At 42.8% G+C, this 25,935-nt stretch overlaps 1 protein-coding gene across 1 annotated transcript in view; it reads left to right on the top strand.

Annotated features, from left to right (window-relative positions):
* SETBP1 (SET binding protein 1) overlaps positions 1 to 25,935 on the top strand; it is a 268,893-nt gene that overhangs the window by 8,549 nt on the left and 234,409 nt on the right. The window contains exon 2 of the mRNA XM_085213603.1: positions 11,026 to 11,680. Within this exon, the coding sequence (XP_085069729.1) occupies positions 11,189 to 11,680 (492 nt within the window). The 5' untranslated portion in view covers positions 11,026 to 11,188. The remainder of the gene's footprint in view (positions 1 to 11,025; positions 11,681 to 25,935) is intronic.

Here is a 25,935-nt window from a genome sequence, read left to right as displayed (position 1 = left end):
TCTTCTTTCTTTCTTTCTTTCTTTCTTTCTTTCTTTCTTCTTTCTTCTTTCTTTCTTTCTTTCTTTCTTTCTTTCTTTCTTTCTTTCTTTCTTTCTTCTTTCTTTCTTTCTTTCTTTCTTCTTTCTCTCTCTCTCTCTCTCTCTCTCTCTCTCTCTCTCCTCTCTTCTCTCTCTCTTTCTCTCTTTCTTTCTCTCTTTCTTTCCCTCTTTCTCCCTTTCTCTCTTTCCTCCCTTTCTCTCTTTCTTTCTTTCTCCCTTTCTCTCTTTCTCTCTCTCTCTCTCTCTCTCTCTCTCCCTCTCTCCCTCTCCCTCTCTTCTTTCTTTCTTTTTTTCTTTCCTTCTTTCAAACTTTCCTATGGAGCTCCATTGTGTGGATTCAGTAGAATTTTGTACAGGGGAATAATTCTCCACTGAATTCTTCTTTTTTCAGAAGGGATCAGAGATGTAAAGCTTAACTAGGGGAGTTTAGTAAGTGTTTGAACAGGGTTGTATACATGCAAAGTATTATATCAGGGATCTGGGCAAAGTGTTACTATACATGCCCATTATTTCTAAGGTTGCAAAACAGTTTAAAATATTAACCCATATATTCACATCCTTGTAACTTCTATAAACCTTCACCTAATGGGCTGAAAAATGTCATGTTTTCTCTTTGCTTGATGGCAATTTTCTTCCTGAAAGGTTGAATAAATTCCCTCCAGCTGTCAGTTTTTCCTTTTATTTTCCAATTTATTCAGAAAAGAAGTAAGCGTGGGGGAAGAAGGGGAAACACTTTTCTCTTTTAAATTATTCTAACCATATGCTTTTAAATAGGGCAACATTCTAACCTGCTAGACTTTGAGATGATAAATGGATGTAAACATAGGGCTTGTTGAAGGCTCCTGTCTTCTTTTGGTGAGTGAGGGGAAAAAAAAAAAAGACAAAAAAAACAACAAAGGTCACATCATCTGAAGCTATGACAATTTAAAAGTGTCATTGTGGGCATACTAAAGTCAATCAAGCTCTTTTAGTCTGTTGGCTTTAACAGCATGGCACCATCCCTACAAATCCTGCTGCATAAGTGTTATAAATGTCATTTGCCATAGGTGCTGATTTATATTAGATCCCACTTCCGTGTCATGTGAAGTAGTCACAGAAGCATAGATTCTGCTCCTCCTTCCTTTTATGGGAGCTGAAGACATATTTGCTCTTAGAACATGCCACCTTTCAGGACTGAATATTCTTTTTAAGGCTTCACTTAGCGAACAGATCTCCCAATGCTCTGAAGTAAAATCTCTAGCAAATATATATATATGTATGTATGTGTGTGTGTGTGTGTGTGTGTGTGTGTGTGCATACACACCATAACAATCAAAATAACAATAAGCTGCATTGTGTTTCCAGGTGGGGACTGGAGCTTCATTCAAACCTGCATCTGTCTCTAGCTGAGAAACACAATAATAAGGATGTCTCAGTTCAGAGGTCTCTTGACTTGAAACTCTATAGTCCAGCTCTGCCTTACTCATGTTAGGAGCACAGAGACCCATAGTTCATCACTACAGAGAGCACCTAGCAGTGTGCTGGCCAGGAGTTCCCCCAGATATTGACCCCATCCTGATCTTTAATAACTTTCAGTGATGTTATAAAGGAATCACAACACAAAGACCTGATCCTGCTTGAACTTACTGTTCTGAGGAAAGGATACTGAGCCAAGTTGTATTCCTTATCAGCGATTTGTGTCATTAATTTTTGCCTCCTTGGATGCAGTTAGACATAAGCTATGTCTCACAAACAGCGCAGTGAAATTGTTCAGCCAGAGAGGCCTTTGGGGCATGCAGGTACTAAGCAGGCTGTTATCTTCCCTCTGACTCAACTTCTCTCAGCACTTCTGTGAATATTTCTTCCTCAGATTTGTTAGAGACTGAGCTCCTTTCCTTTGCCCACACACAACTGTTGGTTGTCCTTGAGTCCTCCAACCAGCACATTCCTGTCTAATGTCTATCACTTTTGTCTTGGAACAGTGGGTTGCTTTTTGCTCTTGTGCATACCCAGTCATGTCCACTTTGTTCTGTTCTGCTCTGGCCTCCTTCACATCATGAGGCTCTGAGGGAATTTTACTTCTTCCTCAAGACCCAGTCATCCTCTCCTTCCTCAAAGGAATGAGATGTTCTGCAAGACAAAGGAAATGCCTTCCTCTAAGAATCCCAAATTATTGCTCTCCTTGCATGCTCTGCATATGCTGTTTTCCCACAGTCCCCTCCTGATGTCGGGAATTCTTAGTACATATGTTGCTCTGAAAATAATACCTCCTATTTATTTCCTTGGAAACCACAATAGATACAAAGAGTATAATAATGCTATTTGATAGAGCAAACTCTCAGCTAGAAAACACTATTTTTCAGCATAGTCACCACCATTAGCTCTCCATTTTCACCAGAAGTGTATAAAGGCTTGCATGTCATGTATGTAAAGATTTGCACCAGTAAAGGTGATCTACTGGCTCTGCCAACACTGCTAAGACAAACTACCCACCACCTCACTGTGCTCACATCCACTATTTAGTCTCCATAAATGTTCAGTAAGCATCAGTGGGCGTTGTTTTTTCTACATGGAGGAATTCAATTCCACACCTTTTCTTCCTATGCTCCTGCATATCAGATGCCATTTTGCCAAACTATCCCTCTGCTGCCATCTGTCACACAGTGATAAAATGTAATGGAATATTGGTGGGAAGGTTCAGCTTCTACCGCCATACTACGAACACCTGCTTCTGACTGTGGGCCAACAAATAAAATAGGAGGCATTACTTTTGCAGCAGCTCTCATGCGTTATACAGCACCTACAGCACCAAGATATCATTGCTCACTCAACATAGAAATCCACAATGCAATTGTCCATGAACAAAATTCAACCTTTCTTATTCATGAGCCTCATCTGAGGCATGCAGAACGCTGGATGACATGGGATGTACTGGTTGTACATCCTCTAGACTGAGCACAGATGCTGCACTGAAGCCTTCATGATCCTTTTTGTGCCATCACTTACTGTTCTGAGGAATGGATACTGAGCCAAGTTGCATTCCCTATCAGATGCGTAGTTTTATTTTATTTATTTCTTTATGTTCTTTTTTTTTTTTTTTTTTTTTTTTTTTCTCTAAGGAAAGGAAAGCTGGTGTACTTTGGCATTCATGCAACAGAAAATGAAATAATGGAAGGGGGGATAAAAAGTAGGAGGAATGAGTCCTGTGGCAGTTGCAATAAACAAAAACAAAGCTTTCGTTAATGATTTATATAGAGAAATCTTTTCACGCACATTTCAGAGCACAAAGGGAAATGTTTGATCAGAGGGAGGAGAGATTACTGCTGTACCATGATGGTGTTAGAAGGAGGCTACTGTGTCTGATGGCAGCTTTCCAAGAGCAGAGGCAATCTAGGAAAGTTTGGTAACACAGATGATGGAATTGTACGGGCTTTTGCTTTCTGTGGCTGGTCTCTGTGCCAGTATGCTTTCCCTGAATACCCATAAAACTTTCCATTTGTAGCTTAGAGTGACTTCCACTACTTCCAGGATGGTGCGCTTGGCAAGAGCTTGGCAAGAGTAAGCATTTGAAGTCCCCCAACAAATTTTATCGCTGTTATTAATGGAATAAGTTCTGTTCTTTTCATGACACACACTGCTGCACTCAGCAGAGTGTTAGGGGTGTCCGCTGCATCAGAAGTTTCCCTGGGGCATACATCACACCAACACTGATGAAGTTTGATCTGGAAGCTCAGCAACCTAGTGTTGACCCCATGTAGACAAATCTCCTGTCTTCGCTCTCTGTGGTTTTATGACTTGTATCACAACTGGCACTTCTTTCTGCTTTTTAGTGTCTCAGAGGACTAACCTTCATGAGGATGATGGGTAAAAATGACATACTATCTCTTGTTGTCATTGGGATTGAACACCTTGATCCAGAGGTGTAAATGCAGTGAGTTGAGCCCAGTTGTAAGGGAATGACACAACAATGTTTGTCTCAGAGAGCACAGGTGGGATGAGGCTTGTCCTTTTGAGACCAGTAGAAAGAGAAGGTGTTTACAGATCTCATGATTATACTTCCTTCCTCTATACCAAGGTGTACCTCTAAGTTGTGAATGAATGGATTTATAGAATTTTGTCTCAGATCTCAGGCAGGAGCTTGTAAAAGTCCTTGAATGACACAATGGGCATCTCCCTTCCTATCACAAATGGGTGCTTTGCTACACTAGTTGTTGCCACAGCTGTACCTTGGACAGTACTGTTTTTATGGACTTCGTGATTTATGGCCACATCAGTTGTTTAACCATTCAGTTGGCCCTCCCTTCGGCGCTGTATGATAGTTAGCTGCTTACATAGAAAGGTGACTATCTGATCTAATTATGGACTCTCAAACCTAATTATGGACTCAAATATGATTCCATAATCTACTCTTAATGTCTCTATGTTGAGAAGACAGATACACACATGTGTAATGCGCACTCTTGCATGCCTCCATAGATAGGAATATATTTAGTATCTCATTTATTTTTGTCTCTTACGGGTGATTCTTGCAGCCTTGTCTGGCTATGCAAGATCTTCAGGTTATCTTGTCTTTTCCCCTCTAGTGTGGCTTTTCCTGTCTTCCTTTGCCAGGTTTGGGCATGCCAGGGCAGAGCCATCAGTCATCTCTCCTCAGTCACGTTGGTGGAATTGCAGAGAGCTGATAGTGCTTACACTATCCAATCCAGTAGAAACATTTATGTTGTTGTTCTTGTAACTTCCTTTAATCCTTGCCCTTTATTTTCCTGCGGATAGAACATACCTGAGACAGTTAGCACCCCTTCCTTCCAGAAACAGTCCTCACAAAACCCACACAAAATCAGAGGCAGAGGTGGAAGGATTGGAACAAAAGTAATGGGCAATGTGGAGAGCAGGGCAGGACAAGGGAAGGCATGAAGAGCAATCACCTTTCTCCTCTGTAACCACATGCATCATCCCACCCTATTAATGAATCACATGCTCTGGTTAGTTAGTTAGCTTTACAGATAATCTGTGGATTACAGGCCTTTACATATGGTCATTCTGCTTGCAATTAGTCATATCAATCGAGGATCTCACACTATCTGATGTATATCCACACATATTTTATGCTTGCCTATATCCAGGTGTATCTTATAGATGTGAGTTTTAGCAGTATACCTGAAACTGCCATGTAATGAAGAGCTCAGTTTGCCCAACACCAAAAAATACATCAGACAAGCACAGAATGTCTGAAATTGACAGAAGAAAAATCAATGATAGTCCAGTCCACTACATGGCTCAGTGCAGGATCTGCAAGGGCAGGATGTACAGTGGTGCTCCGCAGGGATTTGGACATCAACAGACAATTCCCAATTCCTTATCAAGAGCTGACATTCATTGGTTTTACTTGAAGGTAAAACCTTCAATGTCCTGAAGGTAAGACCTTTCAGTGTCACTTCTGTACAGACTGACACAAGTTAGGTGAAAGAGTTTTTTCTGTGGAATGTATAGTGTGGATGGAAAATAGCTGTCACTCTCATTTTTCCAGCTCCCTGCCAAAGATGGGTTGCTCTTTCAGAGCATCATGGACACGGGAAAAAGATAAAGCCAAGGTTCAAAGGCATGATAAATCTAGCCCCAGGGCTCTGAGCAGCAGATTAAATACACTGCTTGTGCATGATACTAATCTGGTATAAACTCATTCTCCTGGTCAAATTTGCTGTGCACTTGTGCCTTGTCTGCATCAAATCTGTGCTGCTGGCTCATCTGGCAGTGCATGGACCTGACACCATAGCAATTGTGGTCACAGTACCATGCCTGAACTTCACAGACTTTTTTGCAAAGCAAAAATGATGAAATAGATTGGGGTTCTTTTTGTATTCTCAGAATGGGTTAGCTGAGTTCAGTGCAGCTTGCTGCAAAGCAGGCTATTGGCTTTTTTATCCCCCATGATGGAGTCTGAAGTTTCACTGACACTTCTCATAAAAGCAGGTTTCTGACCAAAACTTTCCCTTGAGTGTAATGCGGGTTGTCCAATGGCCTCTGCCTCAGAGTCAGCTGTGTTTCAGCAGTGGCATATATAATCGAGGAAGCAACCCAGGAGTCTTTGGAGTGAAAGGTGATACATCATAATTAAATATTGCTGCATAGTCTCCAGTGCTTTGTGGTGAATGGTTTTAAAAAGATGGAGCATAAGGAGGTTTCCAGTATTCCTGGTATTTTGCAGGGATTAGGGATTTCATAACTGTCTGTTGCATGAGAGAAATATGAGACCCAAAGGCAACACAGTGGATATGGGATTTGGTGGACGTGATCTCCATTTCACTTTCAACACAATGCTCTCAGACTTGAGTGTGCCTCAGTTTCCCCTTATCCATACATCTTATATGCAGACATACGTATATATTTCATTTCCTTCTTGTGGCATTTTGGGCTCCATGGGTAAAACAAAGGCAACCTCTGTAGCTACAGTCATGCCTGAGATTAGTGTACAGTGGGATTGGGGCAACATCTCTTTAAACTGCTCTGAGTTCTCTGCTGGTGCTCCCTGTATTTAAGCAAACCAGAGAGAGCAGCAGCACAAACACTGGGCAGCTGAACCCAGCTTGCCTGTGTTTGCCTAAGCAGTGGTGCCTCTGTGCTTCTATTTGCTTGCTATAAATGCAATTGTTTCTGGGCACCAGGCAAAAGCTGTGTTAAGCATTATACCCACTTTCATTTTTGGAGCGTCACAAACAGGTACACCTTCGTTTTTGTCCTTAGCAAATTTTCACTTTAGTCATTTAACAGCCCTGATACCCAAATACTTGCAAGTGTGAGCTGTTGCCCGAGGAAGGAAAAGATAGAGCATTGGAAGCCTTAATGGCAAACACCTACATGACCCAAAGGGAGGTCTTCTCCTTCAGGCCTTTGCCTCCAGGAGTGTATCTGAGGTGAACTCAGGTGCCCAGAGGTGCTGATAAGAGACATGGGAGCAGCCAGGCTGAGCATTTGATTATTTTTCAGTACTTATCAGAGGAAGTGTGAATTGCTCCCTAATTAAGAGCTAATGCCAACTTCTGTGAAATTTGTTGTCATTCACCTGTGAATTATCCTCCTGCAATTTAACTTGACTATAGGAAGCTTTCTAGTGGTAACATTTTCCTCTGGGAGCTTAATTTGAATGGTAAAATACCTCTGTAGATGCTTATTGAACAGGAATTGATGCTCATGAGCCTGGCAGGGCAGTGTGGGTAAGCACTTAGAAGCCTCAGCATCCCTTATATCTTTGGTGTTGAAAATATAACTTGGAATCTCTTGGAAAATCAGCATCCTTCTTGGTTTTCCAGGTCTGTACATTGCCAGCTAAAGCAGAAGAACTGATTGAGCACAGATAATTCCTGTCTTCCCTTCAGTGCTTTTGCTTGCAGGCCAGCCCAAAGTCAGGGAGATGCAAACACATGGACACAAAGAAGAGAAAGAAGTCCAGGAGATAAGAGTTGAACCAGAACCTGAGAGGACTTCATCCACAAACAGTTTAGGAGCTTGATTTTTGAAATCTTTTCTCCAAGATTAAACTTGATTTCTACTTTTAATTTCAGTTGGAAAGCTCAGACCCTCGTATCCTTCGGGAGTGTCACCAGGAAGAAACTATTGCCCTTGATGATGAAAACCCAGAGCTCAGTGGCTCCTGCAGAGCTGCAGTGTGCCCCAAACTGAAGAAAGGAGAGGTCAGGACTTCACCCAGGAGGTTACTTGTTAAGAAGTCTGAAGTGAGGTTTTCTAATTAATCCAAGCACTTGCAGCCTGCCCAAACAAGAAAGACAAGTATAATGTCCCTGCACCCGAGTCATTTAACTATTAACCCTGAAGGAGAGTAAGGAGATACCTGAAACAATGACCCAGTTAATTCTGCATGGTGTTTGAGTGCAGGGTTATTTGTCGCTACCTGCAGGTCTGTTGATATCATCATCTGCTAACTCTTAACATGACAGAAGGCCAATATTTTAAAGCAGGATTTTAAAGCTGGCTTTGGCATGAACACATCTGACATTGGCTTAATGCAATGCCTTTATTCATCCATTGCTTGTTTCCACTGACCCTGAGCTGCTCACCTGGGCTGGGATAAGCAATGGACATGGTGATCCTGATCTTGAGGCTGAGATACAGGGCAGAAACACAGCTTTTTATAAATCCTCCATAAAATGCAGCCCAGTGATTCCAAACTTGAAAGACCCTTCGCACATCAGTCAGGAGTTATATTTCAGGTCCCACTCAACATAAGGTCCCAAGAGAGCTGTTCGTCCCATCACAGCCTATGGTTCTTTCTTCATGCTTTTGTTTTCTGAGGGTGTTGTGGCCGCATCCTGCTGCCTTGCCTGCTGGGGCAGATGCTCTCTGTGAGAAACCTGCTCTTTTTTACCAGCATCGAGAGAGGTTAAAAGTCTGTGGGCGGAGACCAGCACAGAGTGCCCATTGTACATGCGTGCATACCACAGCAGTAACTCCCTGGAATGCTGCACTGCTGAGCTTTTACCACCTTGTGTTTGTGTTGCAGCACAGAAGTGTGTGTACATTGCATCCTTCTCCAAGGAGATTAACAATGTGAAATGGCAGATAAATAGGATGGCTTTTTTTTTTTTTTTTTCATTCTTATTTTTATTGGACTGGTTAAAAGAGGAAGGTAACTCTGGCTCCCATCACCTCTATAGGCAGAAAGGAGAGGCAAGGTGCAAGGTCAGTCAATTAGGTGGAGCAGCTCCTTTCAGCTGGGAGGCTTTAATGTACTAATTGCGTTAGTAATTAGTGAGTACCACATGGTAAACACCTGGGTTGAAAACAATGTAAGAGCATTAACTAATCCACCCTACAATTGATTTGAATGAAGTAAACATACTTGTTTCATTGGTGGTGAAAGGGAGAGACTTACTGACCATAGGGTGAGTCAAGGTAGATGTGTGGTAGACTGAGCCTGTTAGTTTTTCGAGATCATCTTTGGTAAAACCAGCACGACAGCAGCTCTGGAAATGAACCTCCTCCCTATTGCCAGAAGATGTGCACAGCTTTAAGCATAAGTTCTTTTGTGATGCTCTAGCAAGATACTTCTATCTACTCTGAGCTTCCGAAAATATTTCTAAGGCTAGATAGCAGTTCAGGATTCATGACTTTTTTTTTTTTTTTTTTTTTTTTTACTTTCCTTTCTGCTTGTGCTGTCAGTTTGTGCTATTTATGGGAAGTTTATTTGATTTGCGTCTGCTGGGATATGGGTGGAGGCCACCCAATGACTTCACGGAGCTGTAAGATACTTTGGACTTTCCATTACAAACCATATATGCCAGGGCTGGACAAGCGACCTATGGTCGTACTCAGATGGAAACACATCTTGTATGTGTAACTTATGTAACTTAAGAAATAGTGCTTTTTATTACTTCTTTCTGAACTTTAAGCTTATGCAAGGTATTTATAAAAAGTAAAAAGAAGTTAGTGGCACAAGGACACGTGAGTTTCTGGGTGAATTATGTATTAAAGCAAGAGTCCACCTATAGTGCAGTTACAATTTCATGAAAAGTAGCTAGTTTTCTGTGTTGTTTTTTTTTTTTTTTTTTTTTTTTGGTTTGTTTGCTTTGTTTGTTTTTACAATTTATTCCGATTAAGAATTGCCTGAGAAAACCCTGACTGTTCTCAGATTCTGCTTGCAGTTGGTCAAGGGGTGGGGTTTGGCAGCACAGTAGAGCTGATCTAATAGGGAGTTGCTGCTGTACAGGTAGGTCTGCGCTGCCAGCCTTACTCCTGACAGTGTCTTCTTCTGTGCTTCTCCCTGCTTCAAAAGGGATATTCCTCTCATCCATCAGGGAGTCATTTTGGGGTACTAAAGTAGCAAATAAATAAAGAAAGAAATAAATCTTTCTCTCTGACACGTTCTGCTGCTAATGAAGATAAAAATCTACAATGGCTTTTTTGTGGTGGCTACAGAGGTGGGGATTATTTGCTGGATGTTAGAGAAAGAATGTACAAAAAACTTTTCATGCCTTTAAGAACACTTTGCATGTCTCTGTCTCTCTCTCTCTCTCTTTTTTTTTCCCTTCCTAACAAAGTATTTGGTATTTGGCTTAGTCTGCATGTGTGGGTGACACATCATCTGCCTCAGCTGAATACGCACAGCTTCTCCCATCAATTTTGAAGCTGAGTGCTTCCATCTTGGGGGGCTCTGTCTAATGACTCAAAGAACATTCACATTTGGAGGGGTGAGAGCACAGTTGTTGCTTCAGGGGTCTTGAGCTTTTTCTACAGAGTACTGGTAACCAAGGGCATACTAGAAACTCTGGAAGACATTGACTTCGTCTTTCCTCCATTGCCCTCAGCACTTACGTCATGCTTTAAAAAGGATCCAGGTGTATCTTCCTCCTGTTCAGAATCTCAGGGTACATCTCAGACTCCAGACAGTTTGTGCCTGGCCCAGAAAATATCAAATAATTCATCCAAAGTAGAGCACCCCACAATACAGCCAGTAGCCAAATGCATCCCTCTGATCTGCAAAGTGTGGAAACAGGGAGTTAGGTGTTCTCTTGCCTCTTTCATAGGAAAACACTATATTTTCTGCTCACTGATCACTGAGGGCAAATGTTTATCCTTCTTTTCCTTTTTTTCCCCCTATTTTTATATTTTTTTTTCCTTCTTCTCTTTGAAAACCCAGTGATGAGAAGCATCTTGAAATAGGAATAATAGCTGGTTTAATAGCTGGTTTCTCTCTTGCTTCTGTCCCAAGTCGGAGTTGAATGAGGTTACATTTACATGTTCCTTTTCATTTACTTTTTAATATCCATTTTCATCAGTTCACAGATGCATATGACATTTCCTTGGCTTGGCTGTTCTCTGGTACCAGGTCCCGATGACAGAAATGCCAGCCATCCTTGGTTCCCACTTTGTGTCATGGAAGGCTTTTCAGATATCACAGGAGAAGCCCAACTGTGACATGTTTCTGCTATTTCCACACTTGGGTTCAACACGTGTGTGTGTTAACTTCCTTTCCTCTTTCCTTTCTTTCAACAGTGGCAGACCTGATCTCTTCTGAGCTACTTGCAGACTCTGGGCCATTGAGACGTTGACTTTGGCAGACAGTTACCATTCATTCCTTGGATCATACCTGCCCTTTCTCTCACCATCCCCTCCTGCCCTTCCCTCTAATAAAACTCCAGTGTGTCACAGTCCTGCTATGGAGCCCAGGGAGTCCTTGAGCAGCTCCCGTCAAAGGGGAGGTGAGGCAGATTTTCTGCCAGCCTCTGTGTCCTCTGCCAAACCACCATCTGCCTCCAGCTGCACAGGGGAGACAGTGCTGCCAACAGCTGGCTCGGGGAAAGGGATTCCGGTGAGCGGGGAGCGTATGGAGCCTGAAGAAGAGGATGAGATGGGTTCTGGGAGAGACGTGGATTCCACTTCCAATGCAGACAGCGAGAAGTGGGTGGCAGGAGATGGGCTAGAGGAGCAGGAGTTTTCCATCAAAGAGGCAAACTTCACAGAAGGGAGTTTGAAACTGAAGATCCAGACGACCAAGAGAGCTAAGAAACCCCCAAAGAACTTGGAGAACTATATTTGCCCACCAGAGATCAAAATCACCATCAAGCAGTCCGGGGAGCAGAAGCTTTCCAGAGCTGGGAAAAATAGCAAAGCTGCTAAAGAAGAGGACAGAGGACACTCCAAAAAGAAGGTAAGTCCTACACTTTTCTGCATTTCCCCTTGAATCAGAGATACTCCTGAAAGAAGAGGGAGAGGGTAGGGTGAAACTTGTGGCATGTGTGTCCGTGACGTAACCTTCAGATCATTTGCAAAGCCCTGCTCAATTGTAAAGAATGCAATGCAATGCAGGTCTCATCCTCCAGTGCTGTGTGCTGATCTTGAGCTATCCTTCAGATAAACCAAGTGGGAAAGGATCAGATGTTCAGCTGTGCCTCTGTTACTTGTATGCATAATTGAGATTTAAGATTAATTGCTATATGAGCAATTAATGGTGGAGCCCACTTCTTGATTGCTTTGTGTCCAAGCACTAATATATGGAGCCTTTTGGCAGCTAAAGCTTTTGACTGCATTTTTAAAATACAGGTATGTGCACAGAGAACAATCAAATCCATTAATGTATACCAAGCAAACATCTCCATTATTCTTGTTTACAGCAATGTGCTAGCACCACTATAGTTATGCTTCAGGAAATACTTTCATTATAAGCCTAATCTTCTTGAAATACCCTTCTGGAAAGACGTTTTGATATTTTTTTTCAATAATTTACTCAATTAGGCATAAGGAAAAATTATTGCAATGTATTAGTTGTTTCCACAAATACTATTTTTGTTTTCTAGTTGGCTTAATTTTCAGTGATATGTCTCTCATTTATCTGAATGAAGATTCCTTTAAAAATTGCTTTAAACAGCACTGGGGGAATGAGGCCATAGGTCTCCAAGGAACTTTGGTCAGGTTGCATCACAATACAAATAATTTGCCCTATATCTTTAGGAGCACATGGGAATCGTGATGAGTTCAGACACTGATTCGAGTTTAATGAAAGACTTGTGAGTAACTCCAAACCAAGTTCATGTAGGGGATATAGGTTTCCACCTGTTTAAAGCTTAGAGTTGACTTGGTCCTGCTGCTCAATGAGCTTTGATTTCTTGCTGTATACAGGTTGCCACTTCTCCTGCACCTCATATGTACAATTAGCTACTTTAAGCCTGGAGTAGCTACTTGCTATTTGCTCTGTTAGGAGACAGTCTCCTTCACTGGCTGAGTCCATTGACAGCTCAAAATCATTTTCTGAAGCAGAAACATTTCCCATTGACACTGGGTAGATCCCATGAAGATTAACATCACTCACTGAGAGTACTTCTCTTAGAAGCTGAACTTGTTGGGGGAAAAGCAAGGGAACTTTTTCTTTGAACATTGGTAAATTGTATACTCCTTGTTCATGGAAAAACAGCACAGAAGAGTTTTGGTCCAACAATACATTGGGAATGGGTTTTCCCAACTATTGAGAAGGACATGTGCTTGTGTAAGAATGTGCTTATGGACAGTGTGGGTGTCACAAACAATCCCTCCATGGCCAGGCAGGAAGAGAAGACTTGTTAGTCACTGCTTATCTCACATGGGCTGTGGAGAAAGTGTTTAGAAATTGGACCTTTATTTCCCAGTTAGATGAGTATGGAAGGCAAGCTCATTCTTCTATGTGGCCATTCAGAAAGGTTAAATAAACGAAACAAACTGTAATGAAATCAGCAAGAGGGGGTGGGGAGGGAATGAAAGTAGCATGGTTATCTTCAGGGTGACTATAATTGCAGAAAGATAAGGAGTTGGAAAGGGGAGGATTGTGGACTGAGTGAGGTTGAATTCAGCTTTTGTTGTGAGCTCTGAGCTGGTTTGTGCTGTGTGCACAGGCTGCAAGCACTCTGGGTAAGAACTGGCCTAATCCAACCATTAAAAAAAAAAAGATAGAGAAAACACAGCAGGTGGATGCTCTGAGCAGATGGGGAGAGGCCCGGCGAATCGATTATCATAACACCCAACGGCTGCCATGCAGCAGCTGCCGAGCTGGGGTCAAGCATGCTGGAGGCAACGTGGCGGAGACAAGTCCCCAGCAGGGACCTGGAGGACCACGGGGCTGTTATTTTGAGGGGTTTGATGTTTGGAGCTGCACCTTACATCTCCAGGGTGGTGAGCATCCTGCATGCCCAGAGCCAGATGGGATTTAACATGCAGCTGGTTCTTAGCCTGTGGGTTAGATGATCATATCTTGGCTGTGAGCATCTTGCACTGAGGGGTGATGAAAGGCACTGCATGAGAAGTAAGTCAAAAATCAATGGGAAAAGTACTCCAGCACTGAAAGTGTGATTGCTCTAATGGCTGCTACGCAAGTCTTGTGGCAGCTACAGAGTTTTCTGTGGAGATACAGATAGGAGGAAATGACAAGCTGCAACTTGAATGGTCCATCTATGGGCTTTCCTGAGAGAGAGAAGCACATAGCTGGCTTCTGTAGATACTTGCAGAAACAGAGAGAACTGCGGTAGAGATTTCAGTGTGTTTGTCACATTCAAATGATTCTGGTGGTTTTGATCTTGCAGTCACATGCACTCCTTCAGGGTTAGGTTGCTTTAATCAACATGAACTCAAGAAAAGCAAATAGTGGCAGCAGCAGCAGGGAACAATGCATCCAAACTCATGGGGTGTATGTGCAGGTAGTGTCACTGTACTGTCCTCTGTGAATTTCTTCCAGGAGAATTTGGCCCAGTGTATACATTTCTCTTGTGCGTGGACATGGTGCTTGTCATTGGAGTTCATCTCCTTACTTGTGGATGAGAGACATTTATATGGGTCCTACAGACTGGCATTTTTAAGGATGCCAGTTGCTCTAATGCATCCATTAAGGATGGAGAGCACTGCAAACGCAATGCTTGTGTTTTGAGAGTGGAATGTCCTACACCTAATACAATGAGATTATCTTCCTCCAGAAGGAGGAACAAGCTCTATCAGGGCTAGAAGAATCACTCAAGTTTGTTGCATAATAATTTCAGCCACATCTCCTGTAGTCCCCAGTGCTTTGTAACACCACTTCAGCATTCTTGCAAGAGTTTGAATACACACAGTGCAGAGGGCAAGTAATGAAAACATGGAAGCAATTTAAGTAACAGCATGTGGGTACACAAAGGACTAGTAATGCCAGCAATGTAAAAAGGGTCTGTGAACTGGGGATATGGTATTTGTTCAGTGGCCACTTAGGGAAGAGGAAGATATGCCTGCTCCTAAGCTTTGCACTGCTCTTCTAATTAGGCAATTGGGGCCACAGCCTGATTTCTAAAGCTGTGGTCTGGGGTTCAGTGCTGCTGATGAGGGGGCTCTGAAGAGCTGCATTGCTCATGTGCATTTTTTCTACCTTTGTTTCCAGCTGCTACACTGTATTAAGAAATGTAAACACACATTAAATACTTTCCTCATGTTGCTTTTCCATGTGAGCAATTGCCCTGGGGATGTTACACGATGGTGAATGGGAGGGAAAGGATGCCGGCAGGGGATGGTGTTGGGTGTGGTTGCCCTTGCCCCGAAGCAGGGTGGGAGAGCTCCAGCGTTGGGAGCCTCTGCTCCATTGGCTCGGAGGCTTGGCTGCGACCCAAAAACTTTGGGTTTTTAAGCAGTGGTCTTGCCAAGTTTCACATCAGCTTCCCTCTCTTGAAGATAAGAGCAAAAGTCGCTTCCTACCCCTCTCCCGGGGCTGTTTGGTGGCTGAATTGCAGCTTGGGCTGTCGGTACAGCTGCTTGTGCAGTGACTGCAGAGAGTGGAGATGTTATGCAAGTGTGTGAGCTCTGATTTCAACCATTCTGTGCCTGAGGATGGGGTGGGCTGGGCCGTAGCCACTTCAGACTCAATGAAATGGAGCCATTCACCAGTCTAGATGGGAGGGGGAGGGAAGAAGAAAGCCAGGAGCCCAAAGGATGTGTAAACGTGCTCTGTCTGCAGATTGTGAGCCTTGGAGCCACTGCTCTGGGTGCTCTCACCTACAGCACAGTTGCTCAAGTCCAGAACCCTCAGCGTCCCTAGGACTGTCTTTTCCCACAGATAAGGGCAAAAGTTGTCAGTTTGGAAAGGCACTAAAAGTGTGGCACCAAATGCAAAGAAGCCATCCATCAGCATTCCCTGCCTGTCACGTAGTGTTTAACAAACCCCAGATGAGTAGCAGTTGCCTGGTTTTGCTTTACTTCCTTCCCCCCTCCCTTCCCTTCATTTACTACCCTGTCTAGTTTTGTGTCTGCAAACACTTCATTTCCCACCCCCTTCCTTTCTATAAACATAGCCTGATAAATTTTCTTGGTGCTTTCATATATGTAATGTCTCGCTTCAGGGGGTGTTATCTATTTTAATTATTAGAAAATTTCTTTTTGGGAGAGCTTGGGATGGGCAAATGCATTTCATTTCTGAATAATAAGTGTCAGCAAGCTGACTAGAAATAAAACTTCCTTGTGTGCAGTCAGCTGAAGTTCTGTCCTTGGATTTTTTTTTATTTTTATTTTTTTCACTGTTTCCCCTCCTGCATTGCCTGTGGACATATACTGTTTCTCCGCAGGAAGCACTGCTACCCATTTTTGCTTGAAATTCCATTCATCGTCTTCATTTCCTCTTCTTAGCCCCGCACAGGCAGCTTTCTCCTCCAGTTCCCCCTCTGTGAGGATGCTCATTTATATGCTTTTCCCTTTGGACCTCTCTTTTTCCACAAGATCATGAACACTTGCACTCCCCCTTTCCATCCATTTCTTTGTACTGTTGACTGCACACTGCACTTTCCCTCCAGGTTCTCGTGTGCATCTGCATTTCTTGCCGGATTACCACTGTGCTGTACTCCTCTCCCTAGTGACTTGTGAGAATGATCATCCAACTGCTGAAAAGTGTATGCTTATTCCCTTTTGCCAAGGGTATCCTCATGTGAATTGTCTTCTGAGTCATCATTTCCTATTGCAATCTGAACATGGCTTGGGGTATTGGTATAAGCACTTGCTGTGTTAATAATACTGCAAGTGCTTATATCAATACCCCGAGCCACAGAGTTTTGGTATATAAGCCAAGGTTTAGAAAGGAGAATGCCCTTGTACTTCTGTTTGAAGTGACAAACTCTGACTTTTACAGCTTTTTTCTTTGTTTTCTAAAAGATGGATCACCTGTATCACCTTCAGTCCAGAGCTGTTTCTTTGCTGGCTTGGTCCCTACTCTTGCAGAATCCCTGAGACTGCCCTAAATAAGTCTAGTGGCAGATTCATGATGTGCATACTGGCAGTGGGGCACAAGAAGTAGGGATAGAGATCCTAGTTTCTACCTTAGTCGTGGACTGGTAGTCTCAAAAACCCCAGCACAATGGGGAAATCTACTCGTGGTATGGGAAAACTGGTTTCTGAGCCAATGGCTTCTGAGGTGAGAGACTACTTCAGAGCTGCTCTAAAAGGCACCAGGTTCCTGACATCTTTACAGTCTTCCTATACAAGCGTTGGCGTGCAAAGTTAGACAAACTCAGGTCTTTGAACCCAAGTCTCTTTTTGGCTAGCTTATCTTTTCATTAATGAAAAAGAAACAGCTGTGATTTGCTGCCCCCTACAAAACTCACATCAGGCTCCCCTCTCCCCTTCCCAATCCACTCCTCCACACCCCAACCCCCCCCCCCCCAAAAAAAAAAAAAAAAAAAAAAAGAATACAGGAATGGATATTTTCATAAAAACTTCAGAATTTAGGAGTCTTGTTTCTCTGTGAGCACTCTGGTTCAGCTCAGTCCTTGAAGATACCTGAGGTGCCTGAACTATAAACAGAGTTCTTTTGGGCCTCCATGTAGTGAGCTGGGGAATGCTGAGCCCACAGGAACATTGTTCAACTCTCACTGTGAAGAATGGGGAGGGCTGGACCCCAGCTATTTATCTTCCTTCTCCAGAATCTGCTGAAGAGTCTGCCTTGCATCATATTGTGGGTGCCTTGTGATAGGAACACAGCACAGTTTCTCTTCCAACTTGATGTTCCACCTGAGCCAGCTGATTTCCATTCCTTGCCTGCTTTCTCAAAAAGCTGTATTTCTTAAAGAAGCAAGCATCTGACAGCAAAGGGGTGGGATGGGGAAATCTGAGCAGGCTTTTACTGCTTGACAAAGAGTGCCAAATGAGGAAGAGTTGCTGTATTTGATTAGCTGCCACATGACCAGGGCTTGTGGAGGCTGTCTGTGTCAAGGACTGGTTTTGTTTTGAAGCAGTCCCTCCCACGGCCAAGTTTCGCTGGCCCTCTGTGACATTTCTTTGTTCCCTCATGCTGTGCCTTTCTCTTCAAACTGTGCCAAAAAAATGTCCCCTGTGCTCGTTTGGGGATGGAGGAGATGGTTCATGGCTTTAGTGGGGAAGGAATAGGATTCCATGCTCCCCACAGTAGGACTAGATGGTGGTGTTCCAAGCAGCCTCATAAAACCTTGGCCAAGTTAGTGCACATTGTTTGTGTTTTGAAAGCACCATGGCCTCCGGGCTTAAAGAGATGTGCTGGAGACATGGCATACTGGCACATCCATCCAAAGCTGCAAGCCTCCATACTGGTTGTGTCTTCATTTGGACACAGAAGTGCGCACAGGAGTTCCAGCCTTCATATATTCATATCCATTCTTCCAGTGTTGTCTTCTGCATATAGTATTCCCCCTCCTTCTTCCAACCATACTTGACCACAAGTACTTTCTCTTTTACCTCCAGCTTTTTCATCTTCAATCTCTTTTTCACACATATGCATGCATAGTCATTTACACTCAGGTAGGTCTAGTCCTCCACATACTCATTCCTAGCTGATCTCCTCATTGCTCATATTTCCCTGCATGAACAGTGAAACTGCATGATAGGCTTATCTTGAGCTCATTTTAATAGCTTCACCTTATGTACTTTCTTGTCTTTTATTTTTCGTTTTCTATTTTTCTTCTATTAGCTCTGAAAGTTGTGCAAGTTAGTTTCTAACCACTTTCCTTTTCCTCTTCTGCGGCTTCTATGGTGTCTGACATATGAACATTCTGGTCATTCCAAGACAGTCCTTCAGATGTTCTTTGCTTCTGGCTGGCTAACAATTTGAACAAAACATCTTGGAATATGGTATCTTGAAGATCTCTATCCTGAAAATTGTGATTAAAAATGGCTGAAATACTTCAAAAAAGGTTGAGGAGAGGGTCATAGAGTCAGGAAAGGAACTTGTGTGTCCATATGCATACACAAAAAGTGCGATCATATTGGCCTTGTTTCCTTAGGAAACCAGGTTAAAAATATCCAGAATAAACATACGTTGTTTTTTAGTGCTGACACTTTTCCTACTCTTTAAACTTAGAGAGATTCTGTTTGATATATGACCCCTGAATACGAGTCCAATTTGCTGTGGTTTCATAAGAACATTGTTTTCCATTTCTTGCCATGATCTCGAATGTGAATGAGATCAGTGATGCTTGTATTTTTCATTTCAGGACACACAGTATTATCTCAATTTTTTGACTATTTTTGGGCTCTGATCTTCAGGCAGGTGCTAGCAGGAGAGATGTGTGCATCAGTAGCGGGGCATTGCTTCTGAGTAGGAAAGTATCTTGTGCTATGCAAGACTAGAACCATTTTTTCCTCCCCTGGAGCTATGGGCTAGAGGAGAGGGACAGAAGAATGCTACTAAAATGAGGTTATGTTTTGAAGATGTGGCCTGGACTCTGGAAGATGGAGCTGCTGAAGATGAGGAAACGGTCACTTAAGATGAACAGTCAGCTGCAGCTGCATTTGCAGAGCTACGTGTGTCTCTAACAGATTCATTTCAGGGTGATGCATCATGTTCATATTGCAAACCAAGGTCTGCTGTTATGGGCTCTGTATGAAGGCAGCAGAAGAGCCTGTCCTTCTGCAAGAAGCTAAAAATTCTGTAGAAATTAAAGGAGGAGAAATGAAACCATTTTTCTCTTAATGCTGTGTGTGAAATACAGAAATGAGATTAATTAACCTGTCACAGGACAGGCTAATATTTGTGCCTCCTTCATCACGCAGTGGTTGCTTAACCATACCACGACTAAGTCTCCAAGATGGTGGCCTGATCTTAGTGTTGTCTTCTGAAATCCAGTCCTCTTCTTCTCACTGACACTGGTGAACCTGCATCAAAACTACTAACTCTCTACATCTTTGCTGGTATTTTAATAACAAAATTTATTTCAAAGAAGAATTTGCAGAAATGAGAGGTTGAAGTTTTGGGGCCTGTGTGCAATCTGTGTAGATGCTCTTAATAGTTGCTTCTGGTCTCTCAACACTATAGTGTGGTAAGAGTCAAACAAGGAATATTTACTGGAGGACTTCTTATCTTCTCATCAGTTTCTCATGGCTCTCTGTCTCACCTGGGCGGCAAAGTTTGTAGAGAGAGATGCTATCTTTTATTGACATCGGTGTTACAGCAACTCCAGCACTATAAACCTGGGTGGTTCATTGAGGAATTTCAGCGCTTCGCAGCCTCGTAGCTTTGTGTGATCCGCTGTTGATCCACACACCGAAAGATGAGAATCAGCCCCGAGGGGGTCTGTGGGTAATTTTCCCTTGCCTAATGCTCTTGGGAGGAATGTGGTGGCACCAGCAACCACCCAGAGGCCATGTTCTCCTCCTTGATGACTGCTCTGCTCTGCCTGATGAGAGGGCCGAGTAGTGAATGCTTAGATGTGTCACCAATGATCCTGCTCTTGCTTCACCATAAGGCAATGGCACTTATTCCCAACCTGCTTCTTTTCGGCAAAAGCATTTCTGTAGCAAGTTTGGCAATAACTTCCCAGGAGGAGCAGGAAATGGTTTCCTCACACCTTTGATGCGGAGTCAATGCTAATTCCCAAATTATTATTATTTTTTTCATTAGACTCTCTTGCGCCCTAGCATATGCTAAAATATTGTCCTGGCCAGGGTAATTTTGCTTAAACTTCATGTGTTATATTTCCATATATTTTTGTCTTATATTTTCCTGAGAATAAGAGACATGAGGTAGATAATATCACAGTGGGCAATAGCAGAGCAGGAGTTTGGTTAGCCCTTGTTTCTGCTTCCAACCAAAGTTTTTTCACCTGTAGGAACAGTCCCTAAATCAGTATCCTGAACAGTATGTATTAACTAGGAGTGTGAAGGTACCTCTTTGGCTGCATCTTCCAAGGAATCTAATGCTTCAGAATCAATGTGTTTTACTTCTTATAGCCCATGTGTGAGAGGGTTAGATGGGATAATTAACATCTTGTTTGTTTGCTGACGCTGCATTCACTAGTGCTCAACTGATCCTCTCAAAGACAGCTCCTCGTTTTTACAGATTCAAGAAATCATAGGGTTTGGAAGAGATCTCTGGATATCATCTAGTCCATCTCCCTGCTAAAATATGTTCCCTACAGCAGGTCGCACTGAAAAGCGTTCAGGTGGATTTTCAATATCTCCAGAGAAGGAGACCCCAAAATCTCTCTGGGCAGCCTGTGTTAGTGCTCTGTGTCACTCACAGTAAAGAAATCATTCCTCAGGCTCAGGTGAAATTTTCTGTGTTCCAATTTGTGCCCATTGCCCTCTCTCTTGTGTCTGGGCACCACTAAAAATGGCCTGTCCACATCCACTTGACTCTTACTCACTGGATATTGATAAGCATTGATAAGATCCCTTCTCAGCCCTTTCTTCAGGCTGAACAGTCCAGATCTCTCAGTCTTTCCATGATATACTTCTCTACAATCATTTATGGCATCATTTGGATCAATTCCCTCCAGTGTTTTCTCTCTCTTGTCTTAATTTCATTGCACTACTTGTAATTATAAACCTGACTTGAAGGAGAGATGGAGGGGGAAGCTTGTTTCCTTCTGTGATTACAAGAATAGCAATTGCAGGAGGAAGTATACGATGGGAGGGATCAATCTGTCCTTAGGTCACTGACTCTGGGTGTGGGCAGGAGCTGCCTTTAGTCACTCGGGGACTGAAATTGCCAACTTGCTTCATGGGAATTTGTGAGGTGTGGGGTAGCTCTGCAGGAGGGCAGCATGTCCTTTGCTGCTCCCCGTGTTATACTTGGCAGACGTGGTGTGTAACAAAGGCATGTTTCATCTTTAGAGGCGATGTCAGACTTGGGTGCTTGTGATGAGGAACCCTTGATCTGCTTGGGCCACTACCGAGAATAATGGGAATGTGGCTGTTGATGTCATTTAAAGGGCAGAGGAGGCTTCAAAGGAAAGGGAAGGCAGATTCTGATGGACAGCCAAGTTCTTAACCTGCAACACTTGATTGTGAGAGAGTAGCTGTGAGTGACTTGGCTTTCTCCATCCGTAGGGGTTTCTATAGGTACATATGACTTTGAGAAGGTTTTGGGTTGTGATTCTCTTTGCAGCAAAACAAGGAAGTAAGACAAATGCTAATTAGTGTTTAAATAAGCTTTATACTATTACACTGTGAATTTACCTGCTGAGCTTCATTTCCACCTGCAGTGATACTGGCTTGTGGGATTGCCATAAAGTGATGAAAAGGTGGGGTGGAAGTCTAAAAACACTGTCGTTTTTCTGTCTATCTGGCCTGACTTCAGCTAATAAAACTGCATAAGCCTGTGGGGTATGGCAGCTGTGTGCTGGAGATACAAGTCAACTCAGTCCATCTTGGCCACATGATTTAATAGGTCTCTGTGTAATCCCCAGGTCAGAGGCCATCCACTATGCCCATCTTTGTCACATCTCGGTGATGTGTATCCTGGCAGGTTTTTCTTTTTGTTCCCTCCCCGGCATGGAAAGAACCATCTGCCGGTTTGGCTTTCAGAAGAATTTCAAAAAAATACCAATTTCCCTTTGTTCCAAGAGGAGGGGGGTGATGGGACAGAAGGGGGAAGGAGAGTCTGACCTAAAACCAAGCCAGTGTTTGCAGGGGTTTTAGAATAGCTTGTATTGTGTTTCCTACTCCCCAAGGAAGGGTTGTCCTCTTTCTTCTTTTCTCTTTGATTGGATTCCCTGCCACTCCACAAGCGAGTCAGAAGCTGCAGCTGCTGCTGTCAGCTGGGAAGGGAGACCCCTTGTTTAAAACTCATATGTTAATCCCTGGTTAGAAAATGTAGAAATTCTTTATGCTTCCCGTGCAGTCCCCTTTGCTTCTGCTCTCCTGCAGCTTTGCTGCCTGCCCCTGCCCCTTGCCACTTTATTTGGGTAATGTCTGCAGTGTAAGCATAATCTCTCAGTAAAACAGAGTTACCTGAGATAATGTAGCTGCTAACAGTGCAAATGCACTACCCACCATTCAAGCTGTATTGCAGAGCTAAGAGGTGTTATAGGGACAGCCTGAGAGTTTAACTAGGGGTAAAAAAAAAACAAAACAAACAAAAAAAAAACAACCAAACAAGTAGCAGGTGTAAGAGAGACTCTTGAGTATGACCTTAAAATACAGGTAGCAGTTGACTGACCAGCCTCAGTAAAGAGCACAGGTAGCATAAGGATTCCATAAGCAAACTCAAAGATTGGTCAAAGCAACCAAAACAGGTCTAGTTTTAGAGCCATGAGGAAAATCAGAAAGGATGTCAAATGTGTTGTGAGGTCTGAGGAAAAATTACAGAGAGCTTAGCAAGCAAGAGGAGTCTTCTCGTGGCTGCTGGCACAGATGGATAGAAATGTTTGTTCACTGGGGTTGTGTTTTGTTCCTGAGGAAAAGCCAGCAGCCCAGTGGAAGAGGAATTTAAACAGTGAGGTAAGGAGAAAGGAGGATTTGGGTTCTGCCAGATGGAGATGGCTATACGGGCAGAACCAGAGAGGGTCTGATGGTTAAATAAGACAACTGAGAGGCTCAAAGTTTATCATCAAGTGTAGTACTACTGATGTTCTGACACTGAAAGGGAAGAAATGAAAAAGAGAAGGAAAAAAAAAAAGCAATAAATAGTGGTATGAAAAAATAAATCACCGCAGAGATTGGGAAAAAAGAGTTAGATGGTAGATAATATAAGATTGAAGGCAGTGTCCTACAACTGTCATGACTGAGCATTACAGATGAGTGCAGGTTTTCAGCATGCCCATATGTGTCTTCTCCATCCTGCAAGCAGAAACTGAGGCAGACAGAGGTGCCTGGCCCAGGGCCATGGCAGAGGGAGATCTACCTTCTGCAGTTCCAACGTGCCAACTTATGCAGCTTGGTGAATCCATCAGGCTCCCACTGCTGCTCAGCAGCATCAATGGACTGTGAGGAACGACTGGGTGCCCTGAGTGCTCCCTCCAAAACAGGACTGGGTGCTCCCTCCAAAACAGGGTGTCACTGTGGGGTCACATCCCAGGAACATAGGGAGGGCTGACAGGTGGATGAAAGCTTGCTCCATGCCAGCTTATTTCTGGCAGGTGGTGTGATCTCTGCTCCTAATTTCAGGCAGTGTGAAGGAACCAGCATCCTCTGTCCCTCCACCTTTCCCAGCCCTTTTCCCGTCATGGCCCCATGTTAATAAAATAAAGTGTAATTGGGAACCTACCCTCCATCCTGTCTGGTGTCAGACCATTTGTGTGCTGGAGGAGGAGGGGCAGATCCGGCATTTGGGGGTGTTAGTAGAGGGGGGTAGAGAGAGGGAAAGCACTTCTGCCTGTTCAAGTAATTTAGACCTCAGATGTTTTTTATTAAAAAATAAATAAATATATATATATATATGTGTGTGCATAAAGAGCAAGACAATCAGCACTTGTAAAGGTGTGCCTTTGGTACATAAAAAAAATATCTCAACAGCAGAGGGAACAAAATGCAACAAAAGCGTGAACTTAAGCACTTTCTATTTCTCAGGTTTGTCAAGAGAAATGTGAATCACTTTTAAACAAAACAGCATGGCAAGCAATATAGTCAATTTCTGCCCTTTGTGCTGAGATCTTTGCGTCTCAGAGCTGTATGTAATTGGTGTTTCCACAGAGGGCTAAACTCATATCACTGAGTGATATTGGATGCTGTTGCTGTGTGTTTGCTTTGAGCTTGCTCTGTGTAGCCAGAATGAGGAGAAGAAGCATAGGCAAACTGCTGTTTTTTGAATTTCACTTTCTGCTTGGTATTTACTAGCACACTGCCTTTGGAGTAGAAACTTCAAATTTTTATATGCACTAACATACCAACTTTGGTGTTCAGATCATAGCTTTCCTTTATTTTCCTATTCCCCCTCAGTCTCATTTGACATCTTTCTTTTTATGTTTTTTATGAGCATGGAAAATCAAAGAAAAAATTAACGAACTCTTTAATATTCCTTTAACTCCAGCAGAACTCCCCTTTACACCCCCTTGACTAGTCTAAACTAAGTTGCAAGCATTTGCTTTGTGATGGCAGGGTATTCCTCTTGAAATGCTTGTGTTTCAGCTGTGTGAAAGTTGCATAAAAATGCACAAGGAATAAGTAGAATTTATTTATTTATTTAAAGATAAAGAATAATGGTGTGAAAGAATGAATTAGTTATGGCAAATCTTATTAGTGTCCATTGTAAGCAGAGAAGCAGAGACATATGGGACACTTGCAAAATTATTCCTTGTTTATTCAGCTTCGTAACCAAAGCAAATTTTTTTTGCGTAGTGTCATTTATTTGGCAACTGGAGGGGTGTGGAAGGTGTGTGTATATGTAGCAAAAAGTAGGGGGTGGAGGGGAACACAGTATTGGTATTCCATTAAAACTTATGCTTGGTGCTTTGTTTGTCAGGTTTTGGCAAAGCTTTTTGCTTTGAAAGCCATTCAGAGAGGATCGGAGCAGATGGCAGGGAGATCCTGTTTGTGTTATTTTTGGACATTCCCATTGAAAGTCTCAGATTGTTGTCCTTTTTCCTTCCCTCCCCCCACTTGTGTATGCTTTTCTTTCTTCCTTCCTTTCCCTCTTCCTTCTGGACTTTAAAAAAAAAAAAAAAAAAAAAATTATTAATAATACAGCATCCTCTAAAAGCTGTGTATGTTTCTGACAAACTAAATGGTGGACATCTTGTTACTGTCTCTATGTATTTGGGAAAAGCTGAAAGGGGGACTGCCTCCTCCTAACACTGCATTAGGAGAAAAATTTGAGTAGAGAATAAGGAGAAGAATTACCATTTTGGTAGGTTCATCTTGATAACCTACTTTTCCTGATAGATTGGCAGCTGCATCAAGCCAAACCAACAAGTTTATATTGAGGATCTTTGATAAAAACAAATTTAGTGACTTGCATGATGTAGGCTTGTGGCCTCCATCATCTTTAAAGCCATTTGGTGGAGAAGTCTGGTAGCAGACAGACTTGAAAACTGAACTATGCCGTTTCTTTATGGTCTTCTCCTGTCACTGCTGAGATTCATTGGTCTTAGGCAGCATTAAAGGCTTTTGTTCTCATCATCTCTGCTCAGATTCGTTGAGAAGAGGGAACTGCATTGCCTTACATTCCTTGTATAAGTAGTTTTCCCAAGCAGCAATTTAGCTTAATATAACTGGATATGTCTGCAGAGCTTTTCATGTGGAAGCCTT

The sequence above is a fragment of the Meleagris gallopavo genome, chromosome Z (genome assembly GCF_905368555.1).
Source record: "Meleagris gallopavo chromosome Z, MGAL_WU_HG_1.1, whole genome shotgun sequence".
NCBI classification, from domain to species: domain Eukaryota; kingdom Metazoa; phylum Chordata; class Aves; order Galliformes; family Phasianidae; genus Meleagris; species Meleagris gallopavo.
The sequence above is the reverse complement of the archived record's forward strand: the minus strand, read 5'-3'. Positions and strand labels throughout refer to the sequence as shown.